Source organism: Podarcis liolepis (genome assembly GCF_965112155.1).
Source record: "Podarcis liolepis genome assembly, chromosome: 7".
Taxonomy (NCBI): domain Eukaryota; kingdom Metazoa; phylum Chordata; class Lepidosauria; order Squamata; family Lacertidae; genus Podarcis; species Podarcis liolepis.
In genome coordinates, this window is record NC_139561.1 from 59,731,071 (window position 1) to 59,757,541 (window position 26,471).

A 26,471-nucleotide genomic window follows, 5' to 3' on the forward strand; every position below is an offset into this window, starting at 1 on the left:
CAAAACAGCTGGAGGGCCAGGTTTGGCCATCACTGCCCTAGCTGCTGTGGCTAACCTTTGACCACCAGATGTTGCAGGACCAGATGCCATCTTTCTTAACCATTGGCCATGCTGTCTGGGGTTGATGGGTGATGTAGCCCAATGACACCTGGAGGACCACAGGTTTCCCTCAGCATCCCCCTTGCCGCTCTTTATTTTCTCCCCCTCCTGCCTTCACCTGTTCCCAATGAGCCATGGGAGATCCTGCCCTCCCCCTTCCACAGTATGTCCTAAAAGAGTTGGGGGGAAGCCATGGTACTGGGAAGATCAGAGACAGCGTCTTGTCTCTTTTGTGCTGCTCCTAGCTTCTGGGGCCTCTGAGTGAAGTCACAACCCCGTGCCCCTTTCTCTAGCTCCCCTCTGGGGTGTAGAGGAAGTGAGAGGCGAGCTCTTGCTTTGTAGCCCTGCTCGCAGCCTTTTTGGCAGACAAGCAGGAAATTAAGATGGCTGTTGGCGGGCCCTCCACTGGCCTCTGCCTGACCCAACCAACACCTGGCACTGGCCATGAAAGGATGTGATCAGGGAAGTCGCTGTGCAGCCCTTGGAACACAAGGGGCACACACACTGGTGGAAACTCGGTACCACAAATAGAGCACAGAGCAGTAGCCAAATTAGGTTGAATGTCCACTGCTTGCTCAGGAGTCCAGCTGGAAGGAGGCTCTCCTTTAGCAGCCAAAGATGGAGCGCTAAATCAAACCACAGTCCCAAACTACTTTCACTCCCTCTGCGGGTGGGGCATGAGAAACAGCTGAGTATCATGGGAGCAAACTGTAGTATCCTAATAACTAGAGCAATATCAAACCTATGGGGAATGTCTTACATAGGGAGAAAACTCACTCGGGATGGAGTTCAGATTATGGGTATGTTTGAAATGCTTCCCCATCTCAAAAATTGTGCCCCTGCGGAAAGTGAACATATCAGAGAGCGAAGTTCTAGGCTAGCCCAGAAAAGCTACATTTCTATGTGCAGGGAGTTGTTTTTGTTTTAGTGCAGGAAGCCTCCCTTGCTACTTGCTAACGCAAACTGTACGATCCGAAGAACTCCTGTACAAGGTGTTACTGTGTGCTTATTTTGGGAAAGTCTCATCCCATGAATCTGCCATTTCAGAAAATAAACCCTTCAAAATCTGGCTAAGAAAGCTCCCATCTCCCCATGAAAAAAACCCCAAACCCCAATATATCATGTTTTTCACAAGGCCAGACTGAGGATCGGCGACCTTTCGAAATGTCGATCTCTTTACACTCAAAGGAGATGTTCCTGTCACTGTACATTTAAAAACATGGTTTATTGCTCAAAACTGTTATCACAGGTAACAACCTTTCTGTGTCTAACAAGGCAGACAATCTGCTCTCGGCCATCGTTTTGGCAAGAACTGAGGGGAGTGAGGCTTTTCCTCTGTTTTGCAACACATTGTGAGTAGCTGTTAATTAGGTGGTTCTGGACAACAACTCCCATTAGCCCCTGTCAGCCCAGCTGCGTCCCCAGCGTCCTCAGCACTCTACAGCCAGCATGATGGAAATTGTAGTCCAAAACCTCTGGAAAGCACCAGGGTGGTGCGGGATGCCATCTGCCGGCACCTTGTGTGGAAGTCGATGGGAGGGGCTGGTTGCAAGTGGCTTTGCGTGGATGTTGGAAGCTTTAGAGCAGGCGCTGACTTAGTCACCGATGAGAAGAGACACAATTTTGAAGAGGCACATTAACACCATGACAGAAACTGAAGCAACTAGACTTCTCCACCTGCAGATGAGCAGGCCCTTCCTGAGCTCAGTGAAGGCAGAGATGAGGGGCACTGAGGAGGGCCTGGAAGCAGAAAAACACAGCAATGCAAAAAAAGGAGGCGTCATTGATGTCATCATGGAGACATCATCTCTAGGAACACTACCTAGCATTGATACCATGCTTTAGAGAGACCAAAGCACTTGTCAGACTTGTTATCTCCACAGTCCTTACAGCAACCCTGCAAGGTGGGCTTGAAGAGCCTTGCTGGATGGTTCCAGGGTGGGTCCATCCAGGACAGCAGCCTGTCTCTCACTGTGAGCCAGCAAAAAGCCCCTGAGAAGCCCCAAAGCAGGGTATGAGCAGAACAGACTCTCTCTCTTTCCCCTGACAAACGGGCATTAAGTGATGCACACAGTCTCAACCTGGGGATTCTCAATTTATCCTCCACTAAAAGGCCAGTATTATCCCTATGCAACCAATTAGAGGTTGAGGGGAAGGATAGTGAGCTAGCTGCTAGTGTCTTGTTCAAGCCAGACACGGAGTTTGTGACTGAAGAAAAATCTGAAGCAGAGATCGGAGTCTAACTGACTCCTTTTTCTTCCTTTCTTCTTCCTTGTCTCCTGTGCCTTGAGCCTGACATGCAGACATTTAGCAAGTGGAACGGATTCCATGGCTTTATCAATGTGCCAAGAAATAATACATCCCTTATTAATTTGGGCACGTGGAGTGGGGGAAGGATTATTGTTACATGCACAGGAGCAGGGCCAGGGAAGACAGTGGCACCCCAACCTGTGGTCACAGCTCTGTCTGGTAATCACTATGCATACAAGCCCTTCTCCCTCCCTCCCGGCTAGTTTGCACATAAAACACTAATCCATTGTTTGTTTAAGAAACAGTTAACTGTGAGTTAACCCACAGATGATCCTTCAAACCATGATTTGTTTCTTCAAAGTTTAGTATGTTTTCCACCCGCTCTTGCCTCACGCCTTTGTAACTTGCCACATGTCTGAATGATGGGGCAAAGCAAACCATGATTAAGGACGGGTCCTGGGTGTGCACATAGCACCAAAGCCATGGTTAAAACTATTCAAGGCTTGTAAGCCAACATCCACGGTTTGCTGGTAGTTGACCATCATTAAGTTGCTTGGCAAGATTAGGATGGTCAAGCAAAAACCATGGTTAATAATGTATAGTTTAATAAATTGTGGCTTAGTGTTATGTGTGAACCAGGCCAACTGTGGAACCGAACTCCCCTGATAGGCCAGTTATTGAGCTCAGCAGAGGAGGAATTAAACCTCAGGCCAAGCCAACTTGGCATTTTGATTGAGCAATCAGAAGCCCATCTCTTCTCCCAGCGTGGATGCAAGGCTTCCTGGAGCAACATGCAGAGGGCCTAATACTGAAGCACAACAGGGGAATCTTCCCCCTGCTCCTCCCTTATCACCTTCCACAGCATTGCCATATGCACAGATCTGTCCATTTTCAACCATGAAAAACTTATTAATTGCAGAAAATTGTCCACCACTTCTCCCACCTTTCTGTCAGGAAAGACCAAGGCAGGAATCTGGCAATTTGATTAACCCTTGGGGCAAGAAAGAAATAATGGAAAAGAGAATCTAGGATATGCCTTGCCCTTGTTATACTGTGGGTGAGATGACTACCCTACAGCACATAAGATGGGTTTGGGGTCAGAGCTCCAACTCAAAATGAGGCAAGTTTTTTGAAATTCCAGTTGGTGAACACGTATGGCTTCCTACACACAAGAACTGTGCCTGGTTTTTTAGTCTAGCTCCCCCTGCTACATGCATTGATCATGCACACATTCCTGGTGCATATCACATTCAAATCCTTGCTCAGCAATGAAGGATACTTGGCGGCCTTGGGTGTGTCACAGCTTAACCTACCTCACAGGGTTGCTGTGAGGCCAAAATACTGCTCTGAGAAAGGAAAGGTCAGGTTCAAGTAAGTGAACCAAATTGATGATTCTGACATTTTGATTTTGTAGAAGACATTTTTAAGGGATTAAAAAAAGTAAGTCTCGTTGATAAGACACAATAAGGCAGTGATGCTAAGTAATGACAAAATTCATAATTTACAGCCCCCTTAAAAACAACCACAGCCCACCCCCTAAATCCAACAGCATCCATAAAGGAGGACGAACCACCTTGAGCTTTTGCTGGACAGTTGGAGTGAGTTTCTACATGGAGTTTTTCCCTCTCCAACCAATTTCAGCTCCTGTCTGAGAGCCTTTGGCCTCTGTGGCCTCTCATGCACTGAAAAGCAGTGCAGTCGCCCTGGACACTGCACTTCAAGGGATGCCACAACAGTACCATAGAAATGAGTGCAAGAGGTGGGGGGTGCCAAATTTTAGCATTGCACAGGGTGCCACTGAAATTTGAGAGCTCCAAATCCACCCCTGCACTGACAAAGTTGCTGGGATGACTTGCAGAGCAGCCATCCTGTGTTGGTGCGAGGCTCCCCTATACAAAGGTGCTTGACTTTGCATCAAGCAATCTTGGCACAATGCGAATTAAATTGGTGTGTGTGTTTGTTTTCAAGGATCGAAGTGTAGCTGCTTTGGCACACTGTGGGCGAATTACATCAGACCCGGCTAAGAAGAAATGGTTTGATAAGCACAGATCCGAAGAGCAGATTACAACAGGTTTCACAGCCATTTCCTGCTTTCCAGGGAACCCCTGGGAATCGTAGTTGGCATCTATCAATTTTGGTGATGATGGGCCTTGGCATCGGCAGCAGATAATTCTCTGCACTAAAACTAGAGGGTCATCCAATAAAAGTGACAGTGATTTTAGCACAGGGGAAAGAAAGCAGGGCTTCTTCACACAGAGGATAATTCACTCCAGGCATCTGCTAATGGTGGTCACCAGCTTTCATCCCCTTAGTTAAGGACTGGGGGAATCCATGGAGGGGCCAAGCTGTCAGTGGTGATTAGCTTTACAGGCATAAAATCAATCCCCCATGTCCACAGGCAGGACTAGCTACAAGGGGCCAGCAAGAGAGGAGGGCCACCACCACAGTTGTGCCCTGCTTGTGGGCTTCTTAATAGGCTCCGGGCTGCCCACAACTGGAAAATGAATTCCCAACTAGGTAGCCCAGGGGCTTGGGACCTGTTGGCTGATGGCAGATCCCATCAGCCCCTGCAGCCAGCCTGGCCATCCGTCAGGGATGGTGGGAGTTGTAGTCAGTAGCATCTAGAGGGCCACAGGTTCCCCACCCCCAAGACCGCACCTCAGGCCTGGCTCAGCAAGGTTCTTCTGAATTTGTATAATCTCCAGCTCCTCACCAAACTAGTATTCCCAGGATTCTTTGGAAAAGCCATGACAATAAAGTGGAATAAAACCAAAACAAGTTTGCAGCCTAGATGAGGTTCACCCTGGGAGAAAAACACCAGATGTTTCCACCATTCTTGTCTATAGTCATCGTCAGATCTCTTTGTTGTTCTACAGAACTGGAAGATTTGGGGTTAGGTTTTTGTGTGGGGTTTTTTTTGCATTCTCTGTTGGTTATCCAGTTGGAGAAACAACATTAAATATACACCAAAACTTGGGAGGAAATAAGAAACTCACAACTGCTCAAAGTAACTTATAATAAGCAGCTAGCGGAGTCCTGAGAGTCCAGGTGGAAAAATGTGTGCTTCTGGTTTCTTTATCTCTTTGTTTAAAGCAGCCTTCACTAACCTAATGCCCACCAGCTGTTTGGGACGACAGCTCACTTTGTTGGCTAGCTGGGACTGATGGGACTTGTAGTCCAAAATAGCTGGTAGGCACCAGATTGCCAGAGACTGTATTAAAGACACAAAATTGAATGCCTGCAAACAGTTGTTTCTACTTAAAGCACAAATGGCAAGACGTCTGCGTGGGATTCCTAGCCAAAGTCACTGGTTTGGTCTGTGGTCAGAGGGGACAGAGCGTTCTCCAGCGTTGTCACGAAGAGATGGAGGCAGTTGTGTCTGGAATCCAGGATAGCATTTCCTACTGAAAAACTGAGCTGTGGTAAGAAGAAAGCAAACCAGGAATGAGCCGGAGCATTTCCCAAGAGACGAATGTTTCAGGACAAGACAGAGACAGACGGTCAAGGTGAAAGATGACGCTCCTCCTAGCCCCACCAGCAAATGCCCATTTGTTGGTGTGTGGGACACAGCCTAGTTCAAAGTATGCTGTAGCTCAGTACATTACCGAGTTTCTTTTCTTTCCCACATGGAGATGGGCTTGTTGGGTTTTTTCCTCCAGGGTATGGAAGGAAAGGCTTGTGCTACAGTCTGCAGCAGCTGAACAGAACTCTTTCCAAACAGCTCTGAAAACCTTTCACTTCCCCAGTTGCCAAATCTTGGAGGGAGGGAGGGAAAGAGACAGAGAAGGAGAAACGGAGTCCATCCATCAGGCTGTCATGCTTCAATGATATTCACTGAGGGCTTGTTTTTTGGAAACTAGAGGAGAGAGAGAGAGAAAAAGAGAGAAATATAAGGTACCCAGGAATGTGAAGTCAATACACCCTGGGAGAAATGGAAAATCTGTAGTCTGAGGGCTGGAGGTGAAGCTAGGATTAAACAGATGGTCTGTATTTCACTTCTATCTGAAATACAAGGAATAAGCAATCAATCCACCTTTCACACTAAATCTGTATAAATCAGTGTTTGCCAACCTGGTGCCCTCCAGCAATTCTGATGGAAGTTGTGGTCCAAAATTAACTGGGGAAGGCCGCTATAGTTAATAACTCTAATTCTGAAGAAAAGGTGTTTCTATTGTTTTGGGATGTTGCATGCATCTCAGCAGGCACCATCTTTGAAGGAGTATTTCTCCTATTTCTCTCTTGGTGGGTGAGAGAGAGAGAGACTCTTCCAAAGACTTATAAGTGTTATTTGTTAATAGATTTATACTCTCCTGTTCTGAAGATTTTTCTTTCCCAGGGCAGCTTTACAACATACAGTCAAGCCATCAATAAAAATGCCATCAATAAAAATGCCAAAATGCCATCAATAAAAAAACTCTCGATTCAGCATTTTAGCACCAGACCAGAAAGACTGGGTGAAGCTCACCAGTTGCGTCAATGGGGCATTCATGTGACCCCCTTGGAGCTGCCCTGAGAAAGTATCTCCCTTTCTGACTTCCTTTGAGAGCCAGTGTGGTGTAGTGGTTAAGAGCGGTAGTCACGTAATCTGGGAAACCGGGTTCGTGTCTCCACTCCTCCACATGCAGCTGCTGGGTGACCTTGGGCCAGTCACACTTCTGTGAAGTCTCTCAGCCCCACTCACCTCACAGAGTGTTTGTTGTGGGGGAGGAAGGGAAAGGAGAATGTTAGCCGCTTTGAGACTCCTGAAGGGGAGTGAAAGGCGGGATATCAAATCCAAACTCTTCTTCTTCTTCTTCTTTGGAAACACCTGGAGTTGTGCAATTGTCATTGTCCCTTTGATTAACACACTGAGGTTTTCCAACATGGTGGGGGGCCCTTATGTGTCCTTAAGTGACTTTTTCTGCTACTGAAGAGACTGTTGCTGTGGCATGAATAATTCCTTCAACAGCAGAGTTAGCAGAACATGAAGGAGGTTTGTCAAAAGTTGATGCAGGGTCATGGCTGGCAAGGGCAAATGGCTACGGCACAGGGAAGCTGGAAGCATCATCACGATTAGTAGAGGTGAAGAAGATTTTATGAAGTTTGGTCCATTAGAGGCAAACCCTTAGTTGGCATTGGCCTTTGACAGCATCCCCCACACTACCTGGTGGATATTCCAAGCTCCTTCCTTGAGTCTCGCTTTCTGTTTTTGAAAACCTGAGTGTCTCTCTAGCTCTGTTCTTTCCAGAAATAAAATGGAAACGGTGCCAGAAGCCTTTGAACTGATTGTTCAGGGAAATGTTAACCCCTCCAGGGTTCTGGCCAGTGCCTACAGAAGCACCGAACTGAGATAACTGACTTGGCACATATTGGCCAGTCCACCTAGGAGCTGGATATGAGGGTTTGTATATTGTATTGGGCTGCAGGGACAGGACAGTGTTCTTGTTGGTGTCCGCCCAGCTGCCTCCCTGGCTGAGCGGCCAGAAGTGGTCTCTGGTGTGGTGTGGAGAATCCCCAGGACACTAGCTTTGGGGGTCTTCAATATCCATGTCAATACTGCCATGTCTGGACTAACTCAGGACTTGATGGCTGCTGCAACAACTGTGGGTTCTCTCAACACATCATGCACTTGACATACTGCAAGCCCTACTCTAAATATGGTTTTTACTTTAGAGAGATGGAGAAGGATCCAACGGGTGTTTTGGTGGGGGGATGGGCTGTTGATTATCACCTGGTTGTTATGGGTAAGGTTTTGCTGTGGCTTAGGTCTGGCCCACCCATGAGGCAGGGTGAAGGAGCCACCTTGGGTGGCAGAAACCCCTGAAGCAGCTCCCCTGTGGGCACACTGCTCGCTCCGCCACCTCTGCCAACATCAGTGTTGATTTCCAGAAAGATCTTGAGAGATCTCACTGAAATCTCGCAAGATATTGAGATCTCACATAGTGCGACTATCGCCCCAAGCAAATTAAACAAAGACAAAAAAGCAGGAAGCAGACACACACACACACACACACACACACACACACACACACACCAAGGTGCATACATCTCAATTTAAAAGTAAAACTTTAAACTCAATTTAAAATAAAAAAACCAGGAGGGGCATGGGACCTTGGCAGCCACCAGGGTATTTTTGAGTCTGCCATGGTGCCCGTGGGCATCACTGGGGTGGCTGCGTGTTCAGAGGCAGAACATGGACTTTCAGCTCCAGTCAAAGCAAAGGCTACTTTTAGAGAGGTTGGTTGCCTTGCCTCTCCCCCCCCAAATTCCTGGCCCTTCTCACCTTGCTACGCAGGAGGCCCCCGCTCTGGTGTTCGGGGGTGCTGTTTTCTGAGGTGCTCTTGGTTTTCTCCTTGTTGTTATTTGGTTCGTTGTCTTTGATGATGTCGTACTGCCTGCAGAACAGGGCGATCACCCCTGAGGGGGAGAAAAAGCATCACAGGTCCCTCTGCCTTCCAGAAGGGCAACCAGGAGTATCGCCTGAACACCATTTGTTCCTGCGGCAAACCGTGAACCGCCTGGGGCCCTGCCCAAGGAGCTGCGGCTGACTCAGCTCCCTTAACCAGGCCAAGGTCTGCAAGGGAGTGCAGCTGGAAATAAAAAGGTAGCGCCTGCCAGCTCCCATCTCACCCCAATCCGACATGAAGTTTAACTACATGGAACTGTATTTGTGCAGAATGCTCCATGTCACTCCTTAGTTGTCTCCTCATTAAAAATGTAGACCTATCTCCCCCAACCTGGTGCCCACCAGATGTTTTGAACTACAACTCCCAACAGCCACAGCAGCACAGCCATATGATGCTAGGGCTGAAGGGGACTGTAGTCCAAAACACTGGGAGGGCACAAGGTTGGCGAAGGCTGCTTTAGACCTTCTCTGGCTGTCTCTTTAGTGTTATTCTGTCAAGGTCTATTATTGGCATTTGTACATATTTTTATATCACAACTGAAGAAACAAACATTATTCCTCCCCATCAACTGAAAACAAAATAACTGGGACAGGCATGATGGTGACGGAAGTGTTATAAAATATCAGCCGCATTAGAGGGAGTGAATATGAGGGAAATTATTCACTCCCTCTATCTCAGGCTGTTTTGTGGAGTCTTTAGGGTTCTGTCAACATTTCTGATAAAGTTAATTATTGGCAGATTAAAACCAACCAAAACACAGCAAATATGAACGTTCCATGGCCTCACAGCAGCTCAACCAATAGCAACAGAGGCTTCATGGCCACAAGGATAATACAGCAAAGGCTCTCCAAATAGCTAATATCTATAGTTGCTCAGGGACGCGGGTGGCGCCTGTGGGTTAAATCACAGAGCCTAGGACTTGCCAATCAGAAGGTCGGCGGTTCGAATCCCCGCAACGGCATGAGCTCCCATTGCTCGGTCCTTGCTCCTGCCAACCTAGCAGTTTGAAAGCACGTCAAAGTGCAAGTAGATAAATAGATACCGCTCCGGCGGGAAGGTAAACGGCATTTCCGGGCACTGCTCTGGTTCACCAGAAGCGGCTTAGTCATGCTGGCCACATGACCCGGAAGCTGTACGCCGGTTCCCTCGGCCAATAAAGCGAGATGAGTGCCACAACCCCAGAGTCGGCCACGACTGGACCTAATGGTCAGGGGTCCCTTTACCTTTACCTATAGTTGCTCAGCTCGCACCAGTGAGTTGCCCATCGGGATAGACTAGTAGTAGCCAATATGTTTGCCCTCCTAGCCACCCCTGATTATAGGCCGTGCTTTCTGGGGATGATGGGAGTTGTAGTCCACTGCCTACCTGTTATACGTATAACCTCCGGAGGAATTATTTCAGGTGGCAAGTCAAAGGGTGGGCTGGCTGACCTCAAAGGTTACACAATTCTGTTTTAAGCAAAGTAGTTTTGGAGTGTCACTTGTGTGAAGGGGCTGGAAGGCAGCCCTGTCTGCTAGCAAGCAAAAAGCAGGTGTTTGTTTGGCAGGGCACACACACAAGGGTGGTGGGGAAGAGGAGGGCAGTGGAAAATTCCTTCATCTCAGAATCCAGGCTGGGCACCGGTGACAAACGGAGGGGATGGCAGCATTTCCCACAACAGCCTCCGTGCTTTAGTGTGCTTGAATTGGCAGGCTTTCTGCTTGCGCGTTGCAAACACGATGTGACGGCTGTAGCAGGAAAGGGCAGCAGTGCAAATGACCCATCTCTGCCCCCGTAACACGCTCCGAAAAGAGGACACGTTTCTACGCTCTTGATAAAGACTAGATTGAAGAGGAAATGCTGCCTTGTGCTTGTAACCGAGGCCTTGGTGCTGGTTCTCCTCTTTGAGGAAGGCTTTTTTGGAGAGATTAACATGGCCAAATCATCAGCCCTGCAACTCAGTTCAAGGGTTAGAGCAGCCTTCCTCACCCTGCTGCATCAGGTCAGAGGTTTTGGCCTACAATTCCCATCAGTCCCAACAGGCGTCACATGATGCTAGGACTGATGGGAGCTGTAGTCCAAGACCAGGTTGCACCAAGATTGTGTAGGATCAGCTCAAAACATCCCTGCAAAAGTGGAGTATTGTGTTCAGAGAATCAGAGAATCCTAACGTTGGAAGGGACCACGAGGGTCATCTGGTCCAACCCCCTGCAATGCAGGGGCTCAAACCCACAACCCTGAGATTAAGAGTCTCGTGTTCTACCAGCTGAGCTATCCAGGGAAGTATTCCATTCCAATAAGCATGTTCCCTCCCATGAAATTCATGCAGATGCCTATCAGCTCTGGATTGAAGTGATGGCGAGCCAGCCTGGAAGCCAGACCATCTCATTCGGAAACCCCTATAATACCAAATAAGTGGAAGGCTGATAGGAATGGAAGGGGGAGCCTTAGATTTGTTCCTTCTGCCTAAGCTCTCAACATAAAGCAATTAATAAGTTATTGCAGAATATGTCAGCTTGCAAAGCTACTTCTGTAGGGCTGGCTGTTCAACAGCTTTGTTTTGTACCCCTCTGTGCACCCCTTGTCTACAAGAAACCAGAAAGTCCTTTTGCCAGGAAGCTGGAGAGTAGGAAGGGAGAGGCAAAATTCGTCCCCAGAGAAGGACGTAAATTATCCTGTTTGCTGTCTCATTGATTTGCTGGCCTGCTTGCTTCACCTGAAACGGCCCTCCTTCCCCCGTGCTTCCAGCGAAAGCAATTGCAAAGCTCCCTGGCAGAGTGTTTCTGCTTTTCATAAATGTTTCATACTGCAGAAGGGGCAAAAGCAGCTGTCGATGGAGCTAGGGGGCTGAGCACAGAAAGCAAACAAGCCTGAGCTGCCTTTTGCATTAGCTCGTGCTTGGCAAGTCCCAGCTGGCAGGAGAAGGCAATGCAGAAGCGGGATGAAGAGGAGCCACTTCAGAGCTTGCTTTCAAAATGCCAGGGACAGGTGAAGCTAGCAGGGAGCTGGGTTGCTGTAGTACAACTGGGAGTGAGAGCACTGTGGTCCAAACACCTCTTCCTCTCTCTTGGCCTCGACCTCTGCTATACTGGGGAGATGATGAAAATAATCCCATTGGACTATCTTACCGAGCTGACCAATTTATTGTTATATGCAACCCTACCCTCTCATCCTAGGGTGATGTGACATCCAGCCCAGTGAAGGAGAGGAAAGCCCCCCACTTGTCTCCATGGCAACAGAGCTCATTGTTGAGATACAGATGATGAGCACTTGGCTGAGCAGCCCAGGCCATCATCTTGACAAACAAACTGGTCTGGCAGGTTTCCTCTTATAGATTTTAGCCTCTCATACACAACATTACAGATCTGAAGGGGCCTACTGTATGTCTACCACCCAGACTGACTCCTTCCTGAAACCTTCAACATTACTGAGCCTCCTGACTTGTAGGCAAGTAGGTTTTGCGATATCCGTTCTTAAGTGAGCCGTTTGTGGGAGGGGTATACAAGAGCACAACAAGCAATTGTTATTCCACACTTTCCAGCACATTTTCTCATCACTTTCCTTACTGCAAAAGTCCTTTTATTTGGGGGGTGGGATGGAAGCTATGGGAGGAAGCTTCCTAAACTGGTCAGACCAGTCCCTTTGTCAGTGTAATGGCCTTAGCTGCTCAGCTAAGTATCCTGCATTTGCAGCTGAAAACAGCGAGCTCCCTTGTCATAGAAACAAATGGGTGGGCCTTTCCCCACCTCTCCTGGCTGGATGCCAGGGTCATCCTAGTATGGAGAACAATAGGCCAAGCGGGGCTGTGTGGGGGTGAGTTTGGCTGGGCTGGAAGCTGGACAGAGAGGCTTGTCTTGCTCTGTGCTGAACCCAAAGCTGTGGCTTGGGGCTTCCCTGGAGACCTAAAGGAGAGGCAAGATCTATGGAAGTGTTAATTAATTAATTAATAATTTATACCCCACCCATCTGGCTGGGCTTCCCCAGACACTCTGGATGGCTTCCAACAAAATATTAAAATACAGTTCTTTGGGCCCCTCCATCCTATACTCAGGTTGTATATATATGTAAATAAAGTCATATATCCTAAAGACACTGCAGTCTCCAATGACCCTCATTGCACCCTGGGTAAGTGCAGGCCCCCCTGGAGTCTCTTGCCGCTTGGAGATTGGCCAGGGTTCAAATCCCCACTCGGCCATGAAGCTCACTAGGGACCTTGGGCTAGTCACTGCTTCTTGGCCTTGAGCTCCTTGGAAGGAAAGGTGGGATAGAAATGTAAATGTAAATAAAATAATAATAATAATAATAATAATAATAATAATAATAATAATAATAATAATAGGACTTTTTATGATTGATCTTTGTAAGCTGTTTTGCTCAGGGATCATTTATTTATTTTTGAGGAGGTAAAACAGCCTGATATTCAGCGCTTTCCCCCTAGAAAAATAGGTGTCGGTACTCACCATGAAGTTGTTACAGTAAGCGTCACACTTTTTAACAACAATGGGGAAAAGTGCCGGTACCGTGCACCTTTGAGTATCCCCTGGAGAAAAGCACTGCTTATATTTATGACCATTCTGCAGATGGAAGGTGGGCTGATGTTGAGAGTGAGAGATGCCTGAGGCTACCGAATTTGTTCATGGCCAAGGCAGTATTTAAACTGGGGGCTTATCGCTCACCCCCTTAAGTCGGTTCCATGCAGCCTGCTTAATGAGCATTCAGCCTGGCTTGTGTGCAGAGAGATTAGGCGGCGGCAGCTATTGAATGATAATCCACCTTGTTATCCTCCTCATTCCAGTGCCTTTCCCTATCATGTTCCTTATCCCATCCAATCTTTCCAGGTGGAGGGGAGGTTTTTTTCCGCAAGAGCTCCAGATCAGTTGTAATTGTGCAGCCTGATGTGACTGAATCCCACCCGTAAACAGTGACTGTATGGGAAACGGCCTTAGACAATACTCTGCATTGGCTCGGGGAATTATTCGTCAATATGTGCAAATACACCTAAATATACAGAGCAGTTGATACGGATGGAAGAAGAGAGACAATAAAGAACAGGAGTCTCTGGGCATGTGCAGGAAGTACAGGCTTCCTCACCTACACCACACATCTGGGTTTATAGGGGGTAAAAATGTGAGGATATGAGTTCAAGGCACGTCCAAGCCTTCTGTTCTTACAAATGACTCACACTGGCAACAACCTGCTGGCAAACTTGCAGAATTATAGCAGAAGGGGCTTGAATATTTATGGAGACTATAAACTAGCACACTTTTATTTATTTTGACAGAGCAGGAACCATGATGGGATGGTGGGGAGTTGCCCCTCTAACTCTTCCATATGCAGTCTTTCCTTATGACATCTCTTAAGAAGTCTAAAAAGAAAAGCCCAGCATGCCCAGTATTGCAAGCTAATCTTAATTCCAAAAGCAGACCTTAGATTCAACACAAATTACATTCAACACACATTTAAAGCACGTCACTTTCCTCAAACCTGGGTAGCGTGGTTCCTCCTTGCAGACCCGCGATTTCCTACTTATCAAATTCCCAGGGTTCTTTGCAGGATGTTCTGTGTTTTACATGTGTGTTAGATGTGCTTTGAATGTACAGTGTGGATCCTTGCTTCCTCATAAACTGGTCATACATTAACAACTACAGTTCTATGATTCTATAACAGAGGGAGCAGTTTTGCTTACAGGAAAGTTTTCTTTTTGTCTCTCCACGCCTGCCCTGCCCCTCGATTCCTGGTAGTAGATTTTAAGAGGATTGGGGCTTACTGCCATTCCGCTGGTTTATGCTCTAATAATGCTTCAGGCCATTTATTGTTTTAACAATTCTGTCATTTTAACAGGGGGTAGTTAAATAGGCACTCTAGTAAAAAATACTAATAACACAGAGGAACAGGAGCGGATTGCAAGGCAGACACAGGGTGATTTACACTTGATTTGTCTTTTTAGACTTCTTCAGTATTTCAGAGAAGGCACATACCGTAGTGAGAAATCTTGACTGGCTGGCAATTTTCAAGCCTCTGATGGGACAAATACAGTGGTGCCTCGCAAGACGAAAAGAATCCGTTCTGTGATTCTCTTCGTCTAGCGGTTTTTTCGTCTTGCGAAGCAAGCCCATTGAAGGATTAGCGGATTAGCGCTATTAGCGCTTTTAGCGGCTTTTAATGGCTTTTAGCAGCTTATCAGCTTATCGGATCAGCTGATAAGCGGCTTAGCGGCTTAGAAAAAGGGGGGGGAGGGGAAAAAACCCGCAGGAACTGGCAAGACATTTTCGTCTTGCGAAGCAAGCCCATAGGAAATTCGTTTTGCGAAGCACCTCCAAAACGGAAAACTCTTTCGTCTAGCGAGTTTTCCGTCTTGCGAGGCATTCGTCTTGCGGGTCACCACTGTAAAGGCAAAAGAGTCTTGTGGCACTGGGGACTATCCAGGGAGGCGAGTGGCTATTTTGAAGTTATTTCAGTTCCTAACAAGTCCCATCCCCAGGGACTCAGCTGTTTCTCAGCTAAAGAAATAGCTATTTGAATGTGCACCAGATGGCGACAGAGAGCAGGAAATTTTAAAACGCAATTTTCCATAGAGATTTTTTTCTTTTGTTTTAACAATCTAACTTCTGACTTTTTAAATAGCGTTTTCCCCCCTGTGTTTAGATCCACCCCAGGAAACAAGCTGGATAAGAGCACATTGGAAACACAACAAAATCTAGAAAGATAACAACCATACATGTGTGCAAGCTGGGCTAAAGTTGGTAAAATTCTAATAATCTCCATACTTGATTATAGTCAAACCCAAGCACATGTAACCCAAATAACGGCATATTCTTCCTCATTCATCCCTCCCTCTGCCCTCTTTCCTCTGATGATTGATCTGTGTTCAGTTTGGAAACATAATTGGGGCAGCAGCCTCTCCTTTTGTACTTTTTAAAGCATCCAACTCACACAGGCGGGGATCTTGTGAAAACAACTGCCCAGTTATGACCACCTGCGCATATGTCTTCATGGTCTTTTTGTGTGCACAAAATTCTCTGTCCAAAACCCCCAATACATGCATTTATTTTGCATGCATTTAGGGGACTCTTACTGACCTGCCCACATGAACAAGACCACGACAATGATGAGGATCTCCCCGGCTCGCAGCTGCTGGTTTTTCTCTCCCATCTCCTTCATCGTCACCTCATCTGCATAGGATGGGGGAAGAGAGAGAAAGAGATATGGCAGGCAGACCTTAGCTCCATTCCAAACTTACCCTCACAGATTTTTGTTACCCTAAGCAAAGAATTGGGCAAAGAGTTGACTTGTGAAGCACGGCTTTCAAGTATGCAAGGTACCCCTAGATGAGAGGACCATGTGGCTTCCCCCAATGTACCTCAGAGCCTCTGATAGCAGCCTTTGCCAACCTGGTGGTGTCCAGGCATTTTCGACCACACCTTCCATCAGCCCCAGACGGCAGCATCCTGTGGCATTGCAGAGGCTTTTTAGATAGACACCTCTCAGCTTGGAGAAACAAACCATGGCACCCTCAGCCCCTCCCTCACAAGGAACCTGGTCAAGGTCTCCCCAGCTATGAGAAGATATGCTGTGCTTCTATTTAATTCATAGTCATTATTTCTACATGTGTATAAACAAACAAAAGCAGATCTGTGTCCTCTTTTTGAGTGCTGTGAGTGGTCATCCTGTCCTAACTGGCCCTACGTCATTCATATCCTTTCATTTTACTGGGTCTGCACTGAGTAAACCTTATTTTGGTACAACCCAGAGGATTTCAGAATCTCCAAGGTTTTCTCACACTTGAGTGATGAGCAACTTCTACCCCCTTCTGCCTTGCTGGGTGCTAGGTCAATCACCGTCATCCCGCCCCCCCCCCTGCCCCCACACACTATTCTGTTCCTCCTTGCTGTTTTCCCAGCCACCAAACTGATTTTTGCAAACCTGGAAAGGCTGCTGTGGTGCCTGATGTGGGTGTATACCTCCCTAGCCCTTTTGCACAAATCCGCACAATGCAGAACCCATCCCCCAATACGCACGTAGCAGATTCACCTTTTGTTCCAGCTGGGCAGGTGCTTGAAAAGGCCCAGTAACCCAAGGGCTGTATCATGGACCTGGCAGGTCGCAAGGCAGGGCTGATGCATTCCCTCTTGGGCAGAGGGGTTGGCAGCAGCAGCAAATGTTGCACAGCCCCAGTTTAGGCCTTCCAGCTGCTTGCTTCCACTTCCCAGCTATGCTGAAAGAAGGATGTTCATCTGACCAGCCAGAGGGCCCTGGAGGAAGGGGCCACAGCAGTGGACACCCTCCTCCTGGAAGAGGCAGGGTGCGCAAAATGAGAATTATCTCCTGCTGGCTCTCACCTTTTTCTGGTACTCCAGCCCAGCTGACAGCAGTGGCTCAGTGGGGTCCCTTTGCCACTTGCAGCTCTACTTCGCTGCCCTCCTGCAAACAGTGCTGCTTGTCTCCCACCTCCCGGGGCCCACAGCTTCCTCCTGACTTGCCTTTGTTTTTGGAAGCCAGTTTCTCCGCTTCCCTGGGGGTCTTGAAGTGGACTGGTTCGCTGGCTGGACTCTGGCCCTGGATGCTGATGGACTGGACGTGCACAATGTACTCGGTGTCCTCCTCCAGGTCCCAGAGGGAGCACGAGCGGGTGGTGGTGTTTACCTCCTGGATGAAGCGCAGCATCCTGACATCCTTCTTCTGCAGGGGGAGAAAGCCAAACACCCACATATTCCAAAGGGCCAAATGAGAAATGGCAGCAGCAGGTCCCATGGTTTAAACCAAAGCCTGTCCCAATCAGAGGCATAGCAAGGTCAGGTGGTACCCGGTGCGGAAAATTCTTTGCCACCACCCCCCATTCAAATTATTAAAAGAAGGAAAAATAAGATACTAAGAGTCGCAAGTGTTATTTTCTGGTTCATTTACTGAACATTGTGTGCATAAACAGCTTTGGCTTAGCAGCCCAGGAGGTCGTCCGCAGTGCCCGTGCGCCCCAGAGCCCAACCGCTGTTGGCAGAGGCTAAGGCCACTGGTTCAAGGACCTGCCTCCCAGCTGCTTTTGGTCCTATGTTTTTGCAAGAGCTCATTGCGACACAGTTTAGTGACTCCTTTCGACCACTCTCCTCTCCTCTTATCAGGGTGGTTGAAACAGGAAGCAGCGGCCTGCAGAGGCCGCCACAGCGACCCAAAAAACCCCAACCACTGCTGGTGGAGGGCTAAGGAAGTCAGCCTTGGCAGCACCAGCCCTTTCCTTGCCTTCGCCCTGCCCCCAGCCGGAGTCGATTGGCCAGCTGGGTTGGGGGCGGGGTGAAGGTCCCAAGGCAAGGAGGGTGGCATCTGGGACTCGGGGAGCCCTGCCAACATCTCAGAGAGGTGCTACAATAAGCTTATTTTTAAAATACTTATTTTCTCCAATTTGTCACCCCCCTCAGTTGTGGCACCCAGAGCAGACCACCCCACCGCACCCCCTTCCTATGTCACTGGTCCCAATCATATGCTTGCTGCTTTGAAATAACTCGTTTTTGCTCGCAGGACAAGGTGTCAGAAGACCTTTAAATCCTGATGACAGGGGAATGTCTGAATGGAAGGAGGGAAGAGAAAGTTATTGCTTCTTTCTGAAGTTTGATTGACAAGGAAACTCTTTAGGCAGTGAGTTGCATCAGCTTCTTAATTACTGTAACAGTTTGTTCAGGTTTCATATAAATTTATTCAGGTTTGTGTATATCTTCTATTTTTACATCTGTTAAAAATAGGAACTGAAAGGGAATGCTGTGATTTGCCAGGGATAGTCAGAATATTATTTATTTTATTTTTTGTTAACTAGTGCTACTTTTATAAGGATACGTACATCCCATTGTTAAATTCTTGTTTTAAGATCCGATGACTAGATGCAAAGAAACAATTCTGAATCTGAGGTTGCTTCCAGACAACCTCTTTACTGATTCAACTGCACAAAGTTGCTGGTAGGTTAGACAACATTGGCTGTTTATTGAACCTCCATTCTGATCTTGCAAAAAGTCCGGTTTTAAGGGAAGGGATTTTGCTACCTACCTGCTGGGAGATGGCAAATCCTATGACCACCTCTTCTTCCAGGACGTCCCAGGTCACAACAGCTGAGTTGGCTTTCAGGAGCTTGACTGTGACATTGACTGGAGCGGAGGGGCTGTCTGCAAGGAGAGGGAGATTCACATCACATGAATGGAGAAGATGCTTAGCAGTAGAGAAGGAAGCTGGAAGGACTTCTTCACACCACACATGATTAGCTAATGGAATTGACTGTCAGAAGAAACATAATAAATAACAACAACAATCTATGGCTTTTTAAACTGCGGGGGTGTGTGTTGTTGTTGTTATTTGTTACTATGTTAAGCATTTTTGTATTTTTCTATTATAAACCACCCTGTGTTCCTCTGCTGAAGGGCAGTATTATTATTAGGCACTCACTCCCACCTGAAGGAGAGCTGATGGTTGCTCATACTGGGGTGGTTTGGAGAAATGCAGAAGGGAAATTTGTGGAGGCAACATGTCTGGATAGCTAGTAGCCCTTACAGCTAAATGGAACCTTAGTATTTAGAGGCCATGCGTTGCAATGCTTCTGGCCAGTAGCAGTGGATCTGTATCAAGAAGCAATCACTGCACAATTAACTCCCATGGAAACACATCACCTGTAGTCTCCCTAATAAATGATGCATCTGGCAACTTTGCCCAGGACTGTTAAGAGACACTCCAGCAAGACCTCTGGATCCATTAGCCTTCTCCTGCACAAACCCCTCCCAGTCTTACAACAACACCTTAAAAGATTGGGAGAATGTAGGCAGCATGCTTTGAATGAAGAAGAAGAATTATGCAAGAATAATGTTGATGAAGACTCTGCCATGTGTGTGCATGGATCTACGTATGCAGCACAGATAAGCCCCTAACCGGATAGGTGCTAGGAAAAACACACTAGTTTAAACATTAGAATATGCCCTAGGGCAGGGGTCTGCATGTGGCTCTTTTACACCTTTGCCTCGGCTCCGGGGCGGATACTAGCGAGGGGAGGAAGCGCATTGTGCGCCCCGACACTCCCCACTGTGGCGGGCGCTGTACTGGCTGTGACGTCGCATGGGGCGGTGCGTGCATTAGTCACCTTCCTGCCCGCTGTCAGATCGCGGCTCCGGAGATATATTTGTTTTAAATGTCGCAATGGTTTTGCGGCTCCCAGGTTTTTTTCTTCGGAAATGGGTCCAAGTGGCTCTTTTTGTCTTAAAGGTTGCAGACCCCTGCCCTAGGGAAAGGATGGAATGCAGACAAAGGCTGTTTTGTGTACATTTAGCCTCACAATGGTCCTAAGAAATAGGAAGACTATGGGCTTTCCATACCTCATCTTACTGTGGATTTCATCTACATGGTGCTCCCCTCTAACTGTTACTGTCCCAAGCTTTCCCCTCCATATATCCAGAGAGTCCCTATATGCAATTGATGCAGCTCTCCTATATGAATTTTCAAAGCAAAGGGGACCTCTGGATTTAGGGAGGAGCAAGTGTGCGACAGCAGTAGCTGGATAAGAACGTCACACAGGCAAGGAGGCACAAGGGATTCACAATATGCATAAGGGTGAGATATGGGTGGGTCCTGAGATGTAGAGAGACAAGTGAAATCGCCTGGAGACATGAAAACTCACTTGAGAAATCTCACATGAGGGGGTGGGCAAAGGGAAGCAAGTAAGAAGGTATTTTCTTCCCCTCTCTCTCACTAACTGCATTGCTCTAATTCCAAAATTACACTGGAGCAAGATATTTAGTTGCCATTGGAAAGCCCAATCCCAAGTGAAAAGCAAGCCAGTAAATTTGGAGCCTGTTACTTAACAGGGTCTGCAAGATTCCCAGCAGGTGTGAGGAGGCCAGCAAGAAACTAGCCAGTGGCCCATTCGCTTACCTAGAGCCTGTCACTGTTTTTGATCATAGCTACTCTTTGGGATTCGGGAGGAATACAAGGTTCTTCGAAAAAGGAAAAGAAAAAAGAAAGCACATATCTAGTTATAGGATGCGCATGTCCATTTCTGCTACAGCTGTCTCATCACTGCCTTAAGCTTTACTTTTAAAGCATTACTTTTAAAAATAAATAATCGTGGATTAGAACTTAAGTCTTCTCTGAACAGCCAACTAGATGGATGGGTGCCAGTTTAGCAGCTGCTCCTTTGGCATGCAAACAGCAGACAAAAGGGATTCACAGCACAATCCTGCACATGCCTACTCTGAGTAAGTCCCAATGAGTTCAGCGGGGCTTACTCCTCCAAGGTCAAGCGGGCACAGTCTTGCAGTCTCGGCATGACTGCAGCTGCATCCTGCTGTTGCAGCTGAGCTCTCCCAAGGGCAACCAGCACGGGAGCTCAGCTCCCATCCCCGCTGGCCGCTCTGAAGGGCCAAAAAGCAGCAACCTTCCTGGCTGCAGTTGAGAGCCTTTGAGCTCTGGGGCTTCCTAAGCTGCACTTACGGTAAAAGCAGCAAGGGAGCACAGCGGAATTTGTACCAAGGCCAGGCAGTGAGGAGTTTGTAGGTCACTTTGTTCCCGTTCTGCAGGGTGCACCCCCGACATTGTAAAAAGCTTAAAGACTGCAGAGCCTTTCCAGAAGGGTCAAGGGATGCTGAAAGCTTTTTAGCAGCAAGTGAGAGCCACGGATGGTGGTGCACTCATTGTGGAACTTGCGTTGTGCCCATTTGCACTTCACCTTCCCACACACTCTATTCATACAGACACACAACACTCATGCGAACACACACTAGCACCCACGCAGTCCAAGAGAGAAGTCAAAAGCCCTCCCACCCAAGAGATTTGGAGGTTTCAAAGCCTGCAGTCTCCAGATGCCTGCCTTTTGTTTTCCATTTTTTCTGCAAATGAACAGGCATACTATGCATTCATTCATGGTTCTAGGCAGCCATAGGAAGCCCCCTAAAAGCTTACTTTTATTTTGCACACACACACACACACACACACACACACACACACCATTTGCTGTGGGTTCAAAGTGCTTCCCATATGTAGTCATCCTTGCAAGAGACCTGTGAGGGTGAAGAGTGTCCAGATCTGGGGAAACTTGAGGAAACAGGGCCTTAGATAAGGGCATTGAAGTTTAAGATGAGATTTGAACCCGGGGATCCTGCATCAGCTCACACACTTACAAACTGGGGAAATTCAGGGAGGACTTTTCAATGGCTTAATGCAGATTAGCCAAAGGAACCTCAATCAGAGGCGCCTGCTGCCCTGCTAGTTACCACTTCCTAATATGAACGACGAGCCTGCTTACAGATGTTCCGTAGACATGGCCAGATGCCCAATTCCGGAGCTATCAAAGAAACAGGTGGCAATTCCACACCGAGGTGGGGATGATCCTTCACCAGCTTGGCTGCAAAGACCAAGCTTCTGTGCCAAAGTGCCACCACCTCTAGGCTGGGCCCCTGGCCTGGATGTCCCTCCAGCCATTTGAAGCTATAGCTAAGTGGGCTGGGCTGGGCTGCCTTTGTCTACTTCCAGGCATCGCTTAGTGGAACCTGCCAGGAAGCTCTAAATGTCAAGATGCCATCGTGGCAGCTTTCTGTTCCCTGTGCCGTGACCTTTTCTGCAGAAATGAGAGGCGTAAGAACATGACCTGCAGTTCTGTTGCTAAGTTTTCTGATCTCTATTCACTCGCTCAAGAGCTGGAACCTGACCGCCCCTCTCTCGCTCTCATTTGCTTTCCTCCTCTCGGGGCTGTGGGGGTCCTTGTTTCCTTCTTGGAAGTGGAGGTGTGGATATAAAAGGGTTTCCCGCCTTCCTCGTGCACTTTGCTATTCAGAGAATTCTTTTTTGCACTCTTCTCTGTGGGGCTCCCACATGGAGAATAATAGCGTGCCAACTTTATGGGTTTTTTAGCAAGGGCTGAAAGCACTCTCCAGAGTGCCTTAGTGACAAAGGTACACACAAAAATCCTGGGCCCACCTCTGCCATTTATTTGGACCTGGTGTCACGCAGAGGCCGTGGGAAGGAATGATGGATGGGGATGGATGCCGAACCACCTTGTCCCCCTGCCACTTTGAGAGGACAAAGCCCCCCTGGCAGCCTGGCCTTTTGTTCTCGAAAGGACAGAGGAAACTGCTCTGAAAACTACTGAGCAGCAAATGGGGCCAGAGGCACCATAATCTTAGGCCTCCAGCAAGCCATGGGTGGGTGTAGCTGGAGCCAGCAGCCAAGGTGGTGGGGGGTTTAGAATGCACTCCAACCCTTTCCCAAGAAGTTGATTTCTAAAAGAGGAAAGCACCAAGCACAGAGATTTTCAAGGCTCCACGGGTTTTTTTTGGGGGGGGGGAGGTAGGGCATTGTAGAAGCAGCCTTGTATTTTACTTCTGAGGTTTGGTGGAGGAATTTGATGCAGTTCACATTTAAAGGCAAACCTACCCTAATCCACACTTTCCCAAACAATATGCAATATGCCACCCTTTGAAATTGGCACTTCTCCAAATTTTGTGGTGCTGTTCTCCAGCTGAGCAAAATGGACAAAAATGCATATAGCAGCATAGAGTGTGCATTCAAAATGTAAGAGAAAATAAGATTCAAAAATTCATTCTCTCAGAGGAAATCACTTTGCAAAATTGTGTATATTATGCAAAATTGCATAGGAAAATGTGTATATCAGGGGAAATGGGAACTAAAAGATGCTGGTTAATTTGCATGAGGGTTATTATTTTTTTAAAAAAAATATGCAAACTGATATGGAAATGCGGAGACTTGAAGTGAAAGGGTGGGAGAATGAGAACCAGAGAGAAACCAGCTTTCATGCATCCCTATTTCTGAGAGAGGGAGAGAGCGAGTGTGCATGCTGGAGACTGATAGCACCTTATGCTATATCAGTTTACACACACACACACACAGAGAGAGAGAGAGAGAGAGAGAGAGAGAGAGAGAGAGAGAGTAGGAAGAAATAGGTAGGCACCCTGATGAGAGTGTCTGCCTTCCCCACTGCCTGGCTAAAGGCAATTTGCGGCACAGTGTTGCCACCTTCCCCCTCTCCCCCTCTAAGCCACCCAGCCATGCCCTGCTCTCTTCAATGATCCTGCCTGCTCCTCCCAGAACAGACTCCGTTTAAATGCCTCCTTTTAAACTTCTTCCAGGACATCTCCTCCCCAGTATGCACAAAGCTCCTTCCTCTGCATGTAACTCCACTAGCTCCCTGTTGCTGCTGCTTCCCCCAGCCTTTGCTTGCCTTCCTTCATTGCCTCCTCCACTGTCACATTTCCAGATTGCAAGGTCCTCGGGGCAGCAATCTGTCAGTTTACCCATGTCGCTTTGCAAAGGGCCATTTTTCCAGCAGGGTGCCACTCTTGGACTCTGCACCCACCACTCACTGTTGACGTCCTTCTGTTTTGGTTGGGAGGCTGTTGCCTGCTGGCTCAGAGGTCCCCTTTCCACCCACATTAACAAGCTTTGCATCAGCTTGCATGTTCGGCTCTAATTAAAGGAATCAGTCCATCACCCTCAGGGGAATAGGTTCTAACAAAGTATTTGGCAAAAAATTGCTAATTTGTCTGAAATGGTGCTTATAAAATAGATTCTCTTACTAGAATGTCTACTTTCTGGCCCAGGAACTAAAAATCAATCGTCCCTGTTCCTGAACAAGAGAAATCACTACTAATGAATCTTGTCCTGTTTCTATTTGCTCCAGTCTTAAGCAGGTTCATCTCAGAGTGAGTAACTGAATAAAACAACAGTTTTTGGCAATGTGGAGTCCTCCAGATGTTTTAGACCCCCAACCTCCATCAGCCTCAGCTACCACAGCTGGCTGGAGCTGATGGGAGTTGTAGTCCAAAACATCTGGAGGGCACCAGGTTGGGAAAGGCAGAAATTTGCCTTCTTTCTTTTTCTTCTGTCTTCCACAAGCAAAACCACCCTCCAGATGTTTTCAGACTACAACTCCCAATATCCCTGGCCATTGGCCATGCTGGCTGGCACTGTCCACTGTCTCCTTTCCCCAAATTCAATCTGACTGGGTAACCCAAATGTTTCCTCAGTTCAATTCTCCTCCCCAATCAATAGTCCACCAGAAACATTTGGGGTGCATAGAAAAAGATCCAGGGCCCATCTTGTGAAATGAAGGGACAGGAAGCGATAACGGGTGTGAGGATGTTACAAGCCCTCAAAAACAATGTCCCTGTTTTCACCTCTGGGACACTGGAGGGAGGGAATGGCCTTAGTCCCAACTCTTATAATCTAGGGTGAGGTATTGGGGGAAGGAGGCTAACTGAGAGTGGCTACCTGGTGAGTCCATGGCTGAGGTAAGATCTGAACTAGGTACCAACTACCTCCCGCAAATTCAGCCCCTCCATGTCTCCCCATCTCAGTGTCTCTAGCCAGCTGAACTTTCCTTGGGCAAGTCTTCAAACCTCAGCTATGACAATCAAATCGATCTGGAGATTTAGACTGGAGATTTGGTAAAATGGGACCAAAGGTTTCCATTAAAACTCAGCTTTAATAAAGACTCACAGCCCAAATGCAGGACATCCCTCCCTTCACTGCCCTTCAAATGTGACATCTTTGTGACCATAACAATTCTGGATAGCACCGCAAGCAAAAATGCCTCTGATGTGGGCCCATGTGAAAATAAAACGGCCTGAAAGCCTTGCTGCTGATCACCTCTGGTGGAAGCACAAGTTTTGTGCTGTAAGGATAAGTCCATTTCACTTTACCTGCCCTAGGGCCCATTTGCTACACCACCACTCTAGAGCCTTTAAAGATTGTGCACAGTTCAGTTCCCTCTTTCATAAGCATCTGAGTAATGGGCAGCACTTCCACAGCGGCTTAAGGGACCAAGCCAGGGCTCACCACAGAGGCCTCAGGCCTGGTGTTATTACAGAGCTAAATCACATTTCCAAGCTGTAAAAATGACTTAAATATTATCTTGGCCATTGCCTTGAGCAGACAATAGAAATTAGGGGAGGTGGGGAGAAGGACTTTTCCAAGGAGGCTTCTGCTCCACTCAAAACCTGCAAGTTCTCTGGCAGCATGAGTCTTTTCCCTACAGAGCCAGCTGCCAGATTAACTTTTTCATTCCCTTCTGGCATCTGCACACCCCTTGTTAAATGAATCCTGTTCTTCTGTTCTTTGATCTTAGCTTATGGATAGGGCCAATAAAGTGGTGCAAATTAGCTGTGTGCCATTTGCCAAAAGATGGCTTATGAACACCTCGGGGAGTGAGGAAGACGGCGATCACGTTGTGCACCCAGATTGCTAAAGTCACCACAGGGAAACTAAATCATAGACCATCCGTATGAAGACCGTTTGCATCCTTCCGTGTTTGCACAAATCACTCAAGCCAACAACAGGTTTGCACTGTGTTGGCTGTAACTGTTGCTGTCAGCAACCAATGTCTGAAACCTGGGCAATGATCCCTGGGCTTGATTAACTGCTGGGAAGGAAGATTTGAAATAAAACACTTTAAGGTGGCCACTTACACATCACCAAGGAAGTGGAGATAAATTGTCAGAAGGAGGACACAGATTTGCATAAAATGGCCATATGTTAATAGATGCACATTAAGAAAATAATAATCTGCAATTTAGATAGAAATGCAAGTGCGAAAGTCTGTGTCCAGTTCAGTTTGCTGTCAGTACTGTTGGCAGACAGCTTCACGGCCTCTCCTGCTCTCTCTCCTTCAAGGCCCCTGCCCTTATGCTTCTTTATATATAAAATGGACTTGGACCAAACTGCACGCGCACACACACACACACACACACACACACACACACACACACAATGCAGAGGGCACTT

General features: G+C 47.5%; 1 protein-coding gene and 1 long non-coding RNA gene across 4 annotated transcripts in view; one reads left to right on the plus strand and one right to left on the minus strand.

The window, feature by feature from the left end:
- Nucleotides 1-1,305: 1,305 nt before the first annotated feature.
- Nucleotides 1,306-26,471, minus strand: part of FNDC5 (fibronectin type III domain containing 5) — a 32,823-nt gene continuing 7,657 nt past the window's right edge. Inside the window, exons 2-6 of the mRNA XM_083512538.1 lie at nt 18,744-18,859; nt 17,195-17,393; nt 15,794-15,886; nt 8,612-8,745; nt 1,306-6,205 (exon numbers count right to left, since the gene is read on the minus strand). Of these exons, the coding sequence (XP_083368664.1) occupies nt 6,164-6,205; nt 8,612-8,745; nt 15,794-15,886; nt 17,195-17,393; nt 18,744-18,859 (584 nt within the window). The 3' untranslated portion in view covers nt 1,306-6,163. The remainder of the gene's footprint in view (nt 6,206-8,611; nt 8,746-15,793; nt 15,887-17,194; nt 17,394-18,743; nt 18,860-26,471) is intronic.
- On the plus strand, nt 11,883-19,103 carry LOC310711074. 3 transcript variants are annotated; one of them, XR_014528362.1, is made up of 4 exons: nt 11,883-12,165; nt 13,553-13,833; nt 18,225-18,341; nt 18,786-19,103. It is a non-coding gene; the product is annotated as an uncharacterized lncRNA (long non-coding RNA). The 3 variants fall into 3 exon arrangements; XR_014528363.1 differs by lacking the exon at nt 13,553-13,833 and having other exon boundaries at nt 11,886-12,165; XR_014528364.1 differs by lacking the exon at nt 11,883-12,165 and having other exon boundaries at nt 13,115-13,833.